Source organism: Epinephelus fuscoguttatus, linkage group LG19 (assembly GCF_011397635.1).
Source record: "Epinephelus fuscoguttatus linkage group LG19, E.fuscoguttatus.final_Chr_v1".
Classification (NCBI taxonomy): domain Eukaryota; kingdom Metazoa; phylum Chordata; class Actinopteri; order Perciformes; family Serranidae; genus Epinephelus; species Epinephelus fuscoguttatus.
In genome coordinates this window covers 2,312,531-2,328,205 of record NC_064770.1, presented here as the reverse complement: position 1 = coordinate 2,328,205, position 15,675 = coordinate 2,312,531, and the positions used below count along the sequence as shown (strand labels likewise).

The window sequence follows — 15,675 nt, the reverse complement described above, 5'->3', positions numbered from 1 at the left end:
ATAAAACCCTGCTTTTTCACATTGTTTGAATGAAAATAGAAATATAAAAGTGAAAAATAAAATCCTGCTGTTTTTTTTAACACATTTTTTGAATGAAAATATAAATATAAATTTCTGCTGAAACAGTTTTACTCAATTAAAATAAAAAGTATAGTGCAGCTGGTCAGCTTCAAAGCCTGCTCAGATTCAGTTTTACTAGGAACCTACTTAGCTTTCCCACTTTGTTAAAGTGCAGTAAACAAAACGTGCTTATATCTAAAGTGCAGCTTAAACAATTTTACTCAACTCCAATGGCATTGGTTATTTCTTTAGTGCGATGGTCAGGGAAGCGCTCTTTCTTTTTAAACGACGACGATATCGTAGTTTGCACCAGACTGCTTTTTCTAGTCGTGCCGGTTAATGTTCAAACTTGGGTGGTGTCGCTTTAGATGCGTTAGCATGTTAGACATGTTTCCAAGTACATACCCGACCGCTGTTCTGCAGTGTCGGCACACTGCTTTTGTCTTGTCCACTTGTTTATTTCCGTCTTCGTATTTTACCCTGAAACCAAAGTGTTCCCAAACGGAGGACTGTTTGCGGGTGGGTCTTCAGGTTCGTCAGGCTCACTTGCCATGTTGTAAAAATGCGAGAATGAGCTGCACAAAGTGAAAGCGGAGATTTACGGGACTCGGTCCATCACTCAATTATGTCCGTCAGGGAACTAGATATTTTAAATGGTTTGGCTCGCAAAAACGGAATTAAAATAAAACAAAATAAAATAAAATGGAATCCTGCGCCCAATAATTCGGTACAGGGTCGTGCCAAACCGAAAGTCGCGTACCGAATGGTTTGACACAAATACATGTACCGTTACGGCCCTAATGTGTAGCAATAGCCACACACATTTCTCCAGAGAGTTTCTTCTTCTTTCGGCTGTTCCTTTTAGGGGTCACCACAGCCAATCATCTGCCTCCATCTAACCCTGTCCTCTGCAACCTCTTCTCTCACACCAACTGACTTCATGTCCTCTTACACTATATCCATAAATCTCCTCTTTAGTCTTCCTCTTGGCCTCTTGCCTGGCAGTTCCAACCTCAGCATCTTTCTACCGATATATTCACTATCCCTCCTCTGAACATGTCCAAACCATGTCAGTCTGGCCTCTCTGACTTTATCTCCAAAACATCTAACATGAGCTGTCCCTCTGATGTACTCATTCCTGATCCTGTCCATCCTCGTCACTCCCAGAGAACTTCAACATCTTCATCTCTGCTACCTCCAGCTCAGCCTCCTGTCTTTTCCTTAGTGTCACTGTCTCTAAACCAAACAACATAGCTGGTCTCACCACCGTCAGCGTCTTTTCCCTGTAAAATATGCTGGGAATAATGACCAGAGGTGCAAACTGAACAGATACCTGATTAACACCGAACGTTAAACCTAAAGCCCTGATACACCAATCATCATCAGTGTTGGTGCATCAGTGAGTGTCTGTTGCCCTAGTCAGTGCTGTGTGTCCTCAACCATTGGCCCTCGTCAGACCTTGTTGGCTTGTTTTTGGCTGATTCTGCATGTTGAATCAGCATCAGAGACGGCAAAGCCAGTTGGTGAATGACATCACTCTGACTGGTAGTTCGGCTCAGCGCACAAGACAAGAAATGGAGGTGAGGAAAGTAAATGAACAGATACAGTCAACAGGGTGTGAGACCAAAACAAACTTGTTATATAAAGTAAGATTATTTTTCTTTATCCATTTAGCTCTTTAGCAGAAACCTTTCCTTTCGTTTGTGTAATTATTCACTGGTGCACAGCAAATAAGCTCTGTTTTTTAAACACTGACTTGTGTTGTTAATGTGATTAATGGCTACTAGATGGTCTTTGGTTTCTCTTTTTGAATGACGATTACAGACCACCGCCGAGTTATTTTCCTGTCACACAGGTGCAGGATGTACGTGGTGGTTGGCCGTCGACTGTATTATTTCTGTTCATTCTGCAACTTTTTGGCCGAGACCAGCTTTCGTTGCCACTAGTTCTCTGAAGTCCATTTGGTGTGTCTGAGCCTTTACGAAAAGGCATTTTGGGGATCTAACAGAATCTAGAAACTTCTCTAAAGTGAAGGTGAACAGGACAGAGGATGTCATATGCTGCACAGATTGTAAAGTGCCTTAATGCAAATTTGCGATTAGTGACACTGGGCTATATATATAATTGACCTGGACAACGACAGCCTTATTTCTGTCCCCTCTGATTCTTTGTGACTGGTCTTTGGTTGGTCGGTCCCTACACAGTCTCAGATGTTACATAAGGGCACAGACTCAAGCAGTAGTTTCACTCAGATGAAACAGACCAGGTGAGCAGATGCAGTCTAATATTAACTTAAATAATACTTTTTAAAATGCTGCTGCTGCAGCACACTGCCCCCCGTCTGCTTTATTAAAGCAACAACATGTCAAACCTGGAGTCACGAGGCCCCGTAATTTTATGGGGACAGGGCCATTGGTGCGTGTCTCCACCGCAGGAACCACCCCCGAAGGACAGAGTTCCGGAACTTTTACAAGGGCTAAACAAGTCCCTGCCTCGGAGTAGGTACTCAGAACGGCCCCGAAAAACTCCTGGCTGGGGCTTGGGGATTACTTGGTGCTGACTGGATATACTCAAGACGCGATGTGACGTCAACAGAAAGCGGCAAAATAGCTGGCATTTTTAAAACTCAGCAGATGAGGGTTAGCTCGTTCATAGCTTCAGTAACTCAATAAATGGTCCGTGAAAAAAATATTTTTTTGATTGAGCTAGCAAAGCAGTTTTGTGTTGCTATGTGTGTTATTTATTCAGTTTTGGGCAATCACGCTATCTAGAAAGCATCAGTGGCTGCACATGACATGGACAGTTTACAACAGCATCAGGACGCCATCTGTTAAAAGTCTCCCGTTGTTGGATACGACATGAAACTACTCCAATTAGCTCAATCATGTTGTAACTACGACATCCGCTGGAAAAAAAAAAATTTCATGGACTGTTTATTGAGTTATTGAGTATTACAGACACCGCTAAGGGCTAACAGCCTCCCTACGCCCCTACGTCGCCCCGGTCAAAATGGTTGCACAACGATTACGTCACATCCAGAGCCCGGTAACTTTACAAGAACCTTCCTCCTACTCCACTCTCTCAGTGGAGACACGGCGGTTGAGAGGGCCAAGCGAGAGGACGTTCCTGTAGTAGTTCCTGCCCCCCAAGTAGTATCAGGAACTTCTTCAGTGGAAACGGGCCTATGGTGTGCTGCACAGTGACTAAGTAGTTTTCCCTCCAGGAAAGTGCAGAGGAGAGTGATGCAACAAAGTACACTAGTCAAGGCTTTTTGGACTCAGCCCAAGTGAGACATGCTGAGGGTTTACTAAGAAACACCTCTGAAGGAATTTTTGATCATAACAAAATAACTGACTCTGTTTCTCACAAGAATGTTTCTTTATGCACTGACATAGTTGGCCTGGGAAAAATCAGTGCCCTTTGCACTTAGCATGTTTTATTTAGAGAGGCTTCTGCCTGGAGGATAAGGAGTCTACCTTGTAAAGTTTTGTATGTCTCTGTCCATGCAGCAAGGTTATAAGAGTGAACTTTAACTCAGTTATAAAGTAAAATAGGTGTGAAAAAAAACAAAAATAAAACCTAGACTATAGGAAAAAAGGGAAAACTACCTGAACCAATATTGTGTAACTACAAAACAAACTAAAATAAAATAAAATAAAAACACAGTGTTTCTGCTCTGATTTTTTCCAGCAGCAGAGCTGAAGTGCATCAGTTTTATTTTGCGCCACTGGAAGATATTTAGGGCATCAGCTCACTCAAGAAGAGCTTTAGACACACATCTGTACACAGTTGTAGATGTCACATTGCTATTAATAAAATTAGGGTTCCCACATATTTTTACTATGGAATTTTCAAAACTTTTCCATAATATTTTACTCTATTTCCATGACTTTATTTAAGCAGTTTAAAATAGGTTTAAAGCAATATAGCAATACTTTACTAAACACGAACTTTGCAGGCATTTGCTGATTAGCAAACTGCTACGATGCTAACTTTACTTGTTTGTTAGACATTCTTGCTGTCAACTATCTACATATAGCGATGGAGCAGACTGGCACACTAGTACTTTGCAAAACATCAAGGCCACACTCCTTTTTGGGGGATAGAAAACCAGATCTTATATATGGTAATGCAATTTGATGCATGTTTGAATTACAATTTTGAAAAGTCTGTTAGCATTCATTTCTTGTTGAACCAACATTGGTTTTATTGTCTGATAATTGTTTTGAACCTTGCCTATAGCTGAGGGTACTCGATACCTCTATAAATTAAGCTTGATCACCACCATGTCCCGTTTTCCCCTGTCCAAGTGGATCAGCGACCTAACACTGTTGCCAGATACAGCTTATCGATTACAATTAGTATTGTTAGGCTAAGTGTTGTCTCCTCCAGTAATACCACCACTAGAGCAATCTCAAGAGGAGACTGAAATTCCATTTAGACACACTTCCTTTTCACAAACTGTTCTGTCAATCAGGGACAGTAAAACCTGGAATAGTCAAGCAATCTCAATAAGGGAATGCTCTACCCTTTCTATCTTTAAAAGACACTTAAAAGACTGTCTCGAGTCCAATCAGATCTGTAACCACTGTTAATTTAATTTAATGTATAAAGCGCCTCTGTGGTCATGTGCAGTGGTATGGGCACACTAGCACTTAAGTATGAATATTGCATCACTTTCAATCCATCTCAGCACAACTCCATCAAAAATCCTGTACTGGTCTTTGCATTGTTGCAACCTCATTTTCCATACACACCCTTGACAGACTCCTCCTCTCTGATTTAATGTAACTTTAATGTAACTCATTTTTTTACACCAACAGCATGTTCATATGAGCACTGCAGCACTTTGTAATCTTACTCATTCATATCCATTCTTTCAATACAGCTTAACAAGAACCATGAACAGGACTTTGCATTGCTGCAGTCTCATCTTCCATCTACACATTACTGACAGTCCCCCACTCAAACTCCTTTTTGCATTGTATTTTATTGCACTGAATGTTTTGGTCTTGTCTTGTACTGTATATGCTTTTGACATTGTTGATGGATTGACCTGCGGTCACGTGCAATGGGGTCATGTACAATATTACGATATCCCTGGTCAACTTCTGGTCTTGTCATGGGCCACACTTGATGTATTTTCGAATGTATATTGTACACCTCTTGTGTCTTCTGTTTTGTCTACACAGTTGCTATGAATTTTAACTCTGTCTTTTGTCACTGCTGTTAAACTACATTTTTACATCAACCTGCCTATAGGGATAACAGATGGAAGTTAGCCGTGGGCTACAATCTGGCGTATTTACATATACTCATGTATTTGTTCATTAATATGCATCCCTATTTCTAAATTAATTAATTAATTAAATTAAATAAATACTGCAGAAGCCTCCAATTCAAGCTTTTGTGCTTCAAATCTCTGTGTGAAAGCCTTGGTTAACCTGCTTCACAACAGCTTTTTGGCAATTTTCCATTTCTCTCCTAATATATATTTGGACTGCTTCCCTCCTATTAACCTTCAACAACTAACCTCCTCTAAAACATCAATGCGTCTCTTAAACCCCACCCCAACTAGACTACTTAAAGAAGTTTTACCTTTAGGTAACACTTCTATATCAGACATGATCTTTTATTAACAGGCTATGTACCACAGTCCTTTAAGGTAGCTTTAATTAAACCCCTTCTAAAAAAGCCTGCCCTGGATCCAGAGGTGTTAGCCAACTATAGGCCCGTTTCCACTGAAGAAGTTCCTGGTACTATTTGGGGGACAGGAACTACTACAGGAACGTCCTCTCGCTCGGCCCTCTCAACTGCTGTGTCTCCACTGAGAGAACGGAGTAGGAGGAAGGTTCCTGTAAAGTTACCGGGCTCTGGATGTGTGTTAGCCGTTAGCGGTGTCTGTAATAACTCACTAAACTCACAAAGTGGCCCGTGAAAAAAATATTTTTTCCAGCGGATGTCTTAGTTACAACATGATTGAGCTAACTGGAGTAGTTTCATGTCGTTTCTGACAACGGGAGGCTTTTAACAGATGACGTCCTGATGTTAGCTTTGCTGCTGCTGTTAGCTGTCCCTGTCAGCTGATGCTTTCTAGACATCGTGATTTCCCAAAACTGAATAAATACCACACATGGCAACACAAAACTGCTTTGCTAGCTCAATCATGTTGTAACTAAGATATCCGCCGGAAAAAATATGTTTTTCACAGACCGGTTATTGAGTTTGTTTACATGGCGGTGTAAGCTACAAACGAGCTAACCCTCATCTGCTGAGTTTTAAAAATGCCGGCTATTTTGTTGCTTTCTGTTGACGCCACATTCCGCCTTGAGTATATCCAATCAGCAGCAAGTAATCCCCAAGCCCCAGCCAGGAGTTTTTCGGGGCCGTTCTGAATACCTGCTCCGAGGCAGGGACTTGTTTAGCCCCTGTAAAAGTTCCGGAACTCTGTCCTTCGGGGGTGGTTCCTGCGGTGGAGACACGCACCAACGGCCCCGTAAATTTACCCCAAAGTTCCTGCGGTGGAAACGGGCCTATTATACCCATATCTAATCTTTCCTTTCTTTCAAATATCCTTGAAAAAGTAGTTGCAAACCAGCTATGTTACTTTCTCCATGAAGATAATATATTTGAGGAATTTCAGTCAGGATTTAGAGTGCATCACAGCACAGAGACAGCACTAGTAAAAATGACAAATTATCTTCTAATTGCTTCACACAAAGGACTCGTCTCTGTACTTGTTTTATTAGATGTTAGTGTCGCATTTGACACAACTGACCATCAAAATTCTGCTACAGAGACTGGAACATTTAACTGGCTTTAAAGGTTCTGCACTAAGCTGGTTTAAATCCTATTTATCTGATTAATTTCAGTTTGTTCATGTTCATGACAAATCATCTTTGCATACTTAAGTTTGTTTCAGAGTTCCACAAGGTTCTGTGCTCGGACCAATTCTGTTCACTTTATTTATGCTTCCCTTAGGTAACATCATTAGAAATCACTTTGTAAACTTCCATTGTTATGCAGATGATACACAATTATATCTATCAATCAAGCTAGAAGAAACGAATCAGTTAACCGAACTAGTTATTGTTCTCAGCCCCAAACACCTCAGAAATTGTCTATCTTAACATATAGTTTCTCTGGATGACATTGCTCTGGCCTCGAGCACAACTGTAAGAAACCTTGGAGTAATATTTGACAAAGATTTGTCTTTTAACTCTCATATAAAACAAACTAAATGGACTGTGTTCTCTAATCTGCATAATATTGCAAAAAATTAGGGACATCCTGTCTCAAAAAGATGCAGAAAAATTGGTCCACACGTTTGTTACCACAAGGCTTGATTACTGCAATTCCCTACTATCAGGGTGTTCTAACAAATCTTCAGCTGATCCAGAATGCGGTGGCACATGTTCTGACGGGAGCTAGGAAAAGAGACCATATTTCTCCTGTTTTAGCTTCTCTGCACAGGCTGTAAAATCCAGAATTGAATTTAAAATCCTTCACCTCACTTACAAAGCTCTAAATGGTTAGGCTCCGTCATATCTTAGAGAGCTCATTGTACCCTGTTGTCCCACCACAACACTGAATCACGGCTACGCCTGAATCGTGATTATGCTGCTGTCATGGTCCTGCCTGATGCCAACTACTACTACTATTACTATTATTATTATTATTATTATTATCATACTTCTACTATTATTGTACGGATATGATTATCATTGTCACATAGATTCTTCACACTGGAAGAATCTCGTTTAATCTGGACAGACAGTCTCAAAACTTATAAGAGGGGCCTCCGCAATGCCAGAGCAAACTATTACTCAGCATTAATAGAAGACAATAAGAACAACCCCAGGTTCCTTTTCAGCACTGTAGCCAGGCTGACTGAGAGTCACAGGTCTATTGAGCCTTGTATTCCCTTAGCCCTTAGCAGTAATGATTTTATGAGCTTTTTTAATGACAAAATTCTAACTATTAGAGGCAAAATTCATGACCTCCTGCCCTTAGATAGTACCTATCTAACCTCAAACACAGCTGTAAAATCTAATATATACTTAGATTGCTTCTCCCCAGTTTCTCTTCAAGAATTGACTGCAGTGATTTCTTCATCCAAATCATCAACGTGTCTCTTAGACCCCATCCCAACTAGGCTACTTAAGGAGGTCTTTCCTTTAGTTAACACTCATATATTAGATATGATCAATATATCCTTATTAACAGGCTATGTACCACAGTCTTTTAAGGTAGCTGTAATTAAACCTCTACTAAAAAAGCCCACCCTGGATCCAGAGGTGTTAGCCAATTATAGACCAATATCTAATCTTCCCTTTATGTCAAAGATCCTTGAGAAAGTAGTCGCAGACCAGCTGTGTGATTTTCTCCAGGATAATAATTTATTTGAGGAATTTCAGTCAGGATTTAGAGTGCATCATAGCACTGAGACAGCTCTAGTTAAAATTACAAATGACCTTCTGATTGCTTCAGACAAAGGACTCGTCTCTGTACTTGTTTTATTAGATCTTAGTGCGCTTGACACAATTGACCATCAAATTCTACTGCAGAGACTGGATCACTTAATTGGCTTAAAAGGTTCAGCACTAAGCTGGTTTAAATCTTATTTATCTGATCGTTTTCAATTTGTTGACGTCGCAATGAACCATCCTTACGTACTAAAGTTTGTTTTGGAGTTCCGCAAGGTTCTGTGCTCGGACCAATCCTGTTTACTCTATATATGCTTCCTTTAGGTAACATCATTAGAAATCACTCTATAAATTTCCATTGTTATGCGGATGATACTCAGTTATATTTATCAATGAAGCCAGAAGAAAGCAATCAATTAACTAAACTCCATAATTGCCTTAAAGACATAAAAACTTGGATGAGCACCAATTTCCTGATGTTAAATTCAGACAAAACTGAAATTATTGTTCTTGGCCCCAAACAACTCAGAGACTCTTTATCTGATGACATAGTTTCTCTAGATGGCATTGCTCTGGCCCCTGCCACTACTGTAAGAAACCTCGGAGTAATATTTGATCAAGATTTGTCTTTTAATTCTCATTTAAAGCAAACCTCACAGACTGCATTTTTTCATCTGCGTAATATTGCGAAAATTAGGCCTATCCTGACCCGAAAAGATGCAGAAAAATTGGCCCATGCTTTTGTTACCTCAAGGCTGGATTACTGTAACTCTCTATTATCAGGTAGCTCTAGTAAGTCCTTAAAAACTCTCCAGCTAATTCAGAATGCAGCAGCACGTGTACTAACAGGAACTAATAAACGCGATCATATCTCTCCTGTTTTAGCTTCTCTGCACTGGCTCCCTGTAAAATCCAGAATTGAATTTAAAATCCTACTGTTAACTTATAAAGCTCTAAATGGTCAAGCTCCGTCATATCTTAGAGAGCTCATAGTGCCTTATTATCCCACCAGAACACTGCGCCTGAGAACGCAGGGTTACTCGTGGTCCCTAAAGTCTCCAAAGTAGATCGGAGCCAGAGCCTTTAGCTATCAGGCTCCTCTCCTGTGGAATCATCTTCCTGTTACGGTCCGGGAGGCAGACACCGTCTCCACATTTAAGACTAGACTTAAGACTTTCCTCTTTGATAAAGCTTATAGTTAGGGCTGGCTCAGGCTTGTCCTGTACCAGCCCTTAGTTAGGCTGACTTAGGCCTAGTCTGCCGGAGGACCCCCCTATAATACACCGGGCCCCTTCTCTCTCTCTCTCTTTCTCTCTCTCTCTCTCTCTCTCTCGTATCCTCTTACTGCATCTAGCTAACCCGGCCATTCTGGATGTCACTAACTCGGCTTCTTCTCCGGAGCCTTTGTGCTCCACTGTCTCTCAGATTAACTCGTATCGCAGCGGTGCCTGGACAGTGTGACGTGTGTGGTTGTGCTGCTGCCGTGGTCCCGCCAGATGCCTCCTGCTGCTGCTGCCATCATTAGTCATTAGTCATACTTCTTCTGTTATTATACACATATGATTATTGTCACACATGTATACTGCCAGGTATTAATACATACTTTCAACATATTGTACCGCAGTAACCAGAACTATAACTATAATATTATTACTTTCATCAATGTTGTTGTAAGCTACTGCCATTACCTGCATCTCTCTCTCTCTCTCTCTCTCTCTCTCTCTCTCTGTGTCATACGGATTACTGTTAATTTATTATGCTGATCTGTTCTGTACGACATCTATTGCACGTCTGTCCGTCCTGGAAGAGGGATCCCTCCTCAGTTGCTCTTCCTGAGGTTTCTACCGTTTTTTTCCCCCGTTAAAGGGTTTTTTTGGGGAGTTTTTCCTTATCCGCTGTGAGGGTCCTAAGGACAGAGGGATGTCGTATGCTGTAAAGCCCTGTGAGGCAAATTGTGATTTGTGATATTGGGCTTTATAAATAAAATTGATTGTTTGATTGATTGATTGATTGATCAGGGTACTGCATGCGCTATGAGCAAACATTTTGTTCATGTCCTCAGCTAGGAGCTGTGCTTAATAAACTTGATCATGGTATCACATTCAGAAAGTATTTATAAGGCAAAATACATCCTACATTTAAATATCTCACTACATTTCATTTCATTCCAATACAAAATGTAAGCTCTCCCACAGCCACAAAGTGACTCTAACAGAATAGTTATATTAGCAATACTGATGTAGCCCAACACAAACCATCCGAACATCATTCATTCTTTTCCAAGCACCATCTCTTGTATACCCACCTGGTTGGATGCAGCAGCAGTACAACGGTGCTGGGCCAGCTCCAGCATGGTCCTGTAGCTCTTGCAGCAGGAGGGACAGTCGAAGCGGTTGGGCCCGTCATCGTGGATCCTCTGGTGATTACGGAGGTACCGGGCCAGACGGAAGGCCTTCCCGCACAGGTCGCACATGTAGCGCTTCTGACCGTGGATTCGCATATGGTTGCGCAGGGACATGTAGTTGGTGTAGGGCTTGCTGCAAAAGTCGCACCTACATTTTAGAGACAACAATAGTGTGGAGGTTAGAGGTAAAAAGGGGTAAATGACAATGCAGGCATTTACCTGATCCACTCCACTTAGTGGCCTACAATGATTTGAGATGGAGGGGGCTCTGTGTCTGAAACTGAAAACAATTAATATCGAGTAGAGATGTCCCGATCCGAGTATCGGCGCTGATCACGTTATTTTTACAAAATCGGAATTGGTAATAAAAGATCGGAGGAATCAAAACAACAAAAATGGCCAGGTTTTTCATCTATATCGGTCATTGTTGCCTCCGCTTTCCAATGTATAAAGTGTAGCGATCCTGTATATTATATAAATATATTTTTTTATAAGACACTGTTTATCAGCTGATGGCTTGCTCACCTCCAGACACACCCACCGGTGCTATCAGCCAGTGGGATGGCTCGATCAGCTGAGCCCAGGTAGACCAGCCCCTACACTATGCCGCTCCTGGCAGTATGGCAAGAGACGCCAGCGAGTGAGTAATGAGCCAGAAGTCCTCTGTGTATTCGGCCCACCATGGATATCAAGGGATCCTACGGAGCCACCACGCCCAAAACAACGCTGGAGCACTACGGCGTTCACCCACGGTCCCATGAGTTGGCAAAAGCCTGGGGTTACTTTTCATTTCATTATTCATTATTCCTTATTCCTTATTCGGAACCTTCGGGCCGGGTTGATTTATTGTTTTGAAACTGAACTGAGTCAGAGCAAACAGTGGATTTTCTTTACTTCCTTGTTTACAGGAAAACCTGGGGTGGAGTTTTCTTTTGTTTAGCGAACTGTGTGGATTGAACTGACTTGAACTGTGATATGTTATTTGGAAATCCCGGAGTGGAGTTTTTTGTTTGAACTAGATTGAACTGACTAAACCGAACAGAACATTTCTTTTCTTTGGTGAAAAAAATATGTACTTTCTTGAAACTGATTACAGTTGTATTTGTATTTCTGAAAATTGAGTATAATTCTTCTTCTTCTTCTACAGAAACTAGGGATGTCCCGATCCAGCTTTTTCACTTCCGATCCGATACCGATATTACAGCCTTGAGTTTTGGCCGATACGGATCCGATCCAAGCACGTATTATACATATTCACTTATTTGGTTGTCAGTCATGTTAGAAAAGGTTTGATCAAGCAATATTACTCTAACAAGAAGAACTACTTAATCGGGTTAGTTAGAATGATCCACAACAGTTGGTATGAGAAACTGACCCGTTTATTGTTAACAGGGTTAAATAAACAAACTTTAAACTTGAACATTAACATTAACTAAAAAATATAGCTGGTTTGCTTTGGCCCCTTAATAAATAGAAAATAAATCAACATAAGAAATCTTTAAAATGTCTAACATTGAAATTAAAATAGCAGCAAGACTCCACACACAAACAATGCAGCCTTTCCTTTTCAGTTATTTTAGTAGTGTCAGTGCCAGCCTGTTTAAACAAGCAATAGTCCATCCATGGCTCCAATTTCACTAATTGTGCCCAAAACAATGCCATCAGTGCTCTTTACTTAAACAGTAAGAGTGTAAACCAAATAAAAATATCGCTCTCAAAAAACCAGAGCAGAAAACAAATAGTCAGTTAACTAAATCAACCACTACTCTTCCTACCCTTCCCTCCGTGTGTGTCTGCCGTCTGCATGCTGGCCTGGTGGATTGATAGTAAGAGCTGGAGCGGATCACTGGAATGGACTGCTTGAATCGCGGAGTGCTGGGTTGGCCGGAAAACCTGGATCAGACTCCATGAAAAACTGGATCAGAGTTCTTGGATCTGCATTTTTCCATGCAGTGCGATCCGATGCCGATGCACGTTTTTTGCTAATATCGGCGGCCGATAACGATCCGCATATCGGATTGGGACATCCCTAACAGAAACCAGGTAAAACAATTTAATTTTGGTGTTAAGGGACCTGCTTTATGGGTTTCATGGTTTCTTTGTGGGGTTTGACTGAGTAAAAGAAAAATATTTGTTTCATGTGTCAAACCACTACAAAAGATATAAGCCTATTTTGAAGAAGATATTGAATTTGTTCACATTTTGTTTTGTTGAACCACTGATAAGCTTTTTGGATACTATCTAAATAAAAAACAAACCTTATGGGACAACTTGGATTCATTCTTTTTTTTTCTTTCTTAATGCTTTGCAAAGTAACGGATCGGACTCGGTATCGGATCAAAATAAAGGACTTGGTATCGGATTGTATGCAAAAAAATGTGATTGGGACATCTCTAATATCTGGAATGGAGGAAAATCTTAATCATCTGTACAAAAGAGCCTTGAATCTCTACCTGAAGTCTCCAGTCTTGTGGGTGAGCTTGTGGTTGAGCAGGGAGCTCGCATGCTTGTAGGCGCAGGTGCACAGGTCACAGACATATGGCCTCTCATCTGATTCCATGTCATCTGACGCTGTTGTCGCTGGTGCTTGTGTAGGTGCTGGCGCTCGGGACTCCATGGAGAGACTGGAGCTGGAGAGTGATGCTGAGGAGAGGCTGGAACTAGAGAGTGCTGCTGAGGACGAAGGGAGCTGATCACACCAGCTGATGGTCGAACTTGGCTGTGAAAGGGGAGAGAAGTACATCAAAGATGAGTACTCCAATATGAGTATATCAACAAGTCATTGACACATTCATGATTGGTTATTTGATAATTTCCCTGGTAAGTGGTAATTTTGATATGAAATTATATTTTCTCCTTTACCATTTTGAAATACAACAAAACATTTGTCAGTATAATATGGTCTAGGGCTGGGCAATATGTCTTAAAAATAATATTGCAAATTTTCTAAGCTACATCATGATACACAATATGTACAGACCTCTTGAAATCTCCTCCAAAGTCCTGTAGACTACAAAAATACAAATGTATTAAATGAACTATAGTTAGAAAAAAACTTAAGTAGCTACTGTTAAAATAAAGCTAAAGTACTGTTTCAATAAAGTTAAAGTACTTTTTTAATAGAATTTAATAAAATACTGTTTTAAATAAGTTGAATATTGTTATAATTAAATAAATAAAAGTAAAACCACTGGTGTTTTTATTTTGAAGCACAGTTCAAAATACACACAGAGAGAGAACCACCAGAGAGGACGAGACAATCAAAATGCAGAAGTGAGTCTAAAGCCAGTGGCTTAAAAAAATGATGTGACCACTTACGCTCAATGTTCGCAAAATAGTCATTTTATAGAGCTCACGTGAAACAAGCTGCAATACATCGAGTATATTCAATATATCACCCAACCCTAATATGGGCCAGGGTTGCTTAAACTACTATAGATGCACTCATTAATTGACGTGACAGGATTTGGCTAATGTTCTACTTGACCAACAGTGACCAGTGACTAGCCTGTCACTCTGCAAAATAGTAGATCCTGTGCTGAGCAAAATAATATGCATAAACTGCACAACCTCTTCTCATTACCAGGTTGTCAAATACCAAGGCTTTGTCACGCCCCCTTGTTAGCAACTTTCCAGATCATCTAATGACTTTATTTCTAAATATCCACTAACAACAAAATTCGGAACTTATTCACAACATTGGGAAAAATGTTATATTTCATTCACATGCATGCAGCTCAGAGTTACTGCAGTGACTGGCTCTTCTGCCATCAGCGTGGAGTCTCTCTTTTCCTCTTGTGCCATGCCAGGAGGACACTGCTCGCCACAGGAGTGGGAGTTTCTATACTGCCTACTGAACACACACCTCTACCTTCCCCTAAAATAGTTTTGTATACATAAATACATAGTTTTAGACAGATAATTAGTTGACTATCATATTTCTATATACACTATAGATTAATATTTTCTCTGATATGTAACATATGTATGGGGCGCCTGTGGCTCAGGCAGTAGAGCAGATCGTCCTCTAATTGGAAGATCAGCAGTTTGATCCCGCAGCTCATCCAGTTCGTGTGTTGAAGTATAGGTGAGCAAGATAGTGAACCCCAAATTGCTCCTGATGGTTGTGCCATCGGTGTGTGAATGTAGCAGGAGGCACCTTGTATGGTTACCACTAGTGTGTGAATGTGTGTGTGAATGGGTGAAAATGACTTAGTGTAACAGCGCTCTAAGTGGTCAGACGACTACAAAGTCACTATTTAAGAACAAGTGCATTTACCATCCATTTAAAACTAAAATTATAATAAAATAAAATAAAATGTATAATTCATTTGAACATATGGATCTGTTGCACCTACCTTCTTGTTAGATAAAGTGGGATATACTGTAATTCATTTTCAGTTGAATTTTATTTATACAAAAAGGCTCTAAAAGAACAAAAATTGTTGGGTATGCTGTTAAATCGTACAATTGGAATCAGCCAAAATTGGAAATTGAGGGTCAGACTTTTTAAAATGTTTTAAATTCTCTTAAATTTGTTGTATCATTTCTCTTAGTTTTTGGTTTAAAGAAAAAAATAAGTCAACTCCAAATGCACCAAAAGTTTTTAAACATCCAAACTTGCTCTGACCTGAGTGTACTCAAGTGATGAACCCCACTTGATCACAAGCCACTTATTGGAATAAGTAAAGCCTGATTACCATTCTGTAAGGGCAGGTGTTGTTCCATGTGTAAATACTCTGGCACGTGCCCAAGAATCTTAGATGCCACCAAAAAAGATTGTAA

The 15,675-nt window shown here is 40.5% G+C and overlaps 1 protein-coding gene across 4 annotated transcripts in view; it reads right to left on the bottom strand.

The window, feature by feature from the left end:
- LOC125878838 (zinc finger protein 646-like) overlaps window positions 1–15,675 on the bottom strand; it is a 42,706-nt gene that overhangs the window by 21,303 nt on the left and 5,728 nt on the right. For all 4 annotated transcript variants that reach the window (XM_049560265.1, XM_049560267.1, XM_049560266.1 and 1 more), the window contains exons 2-3: window positions 13,344–13,609; window positions 10,792–11,038 (exon numbers count right to left, since the gene is read on the bottom strand). In XM_049560265.1, the coding sequence (XP_049416222.1) occupies window positions 10,792–11,038; window positions 13,344–13,609 (513 nt within the window). The remainder of the gene's footprint in view (window positions 1–10,791; window positions 11,039–13,343; window positions 13,610–15,675) is intronic.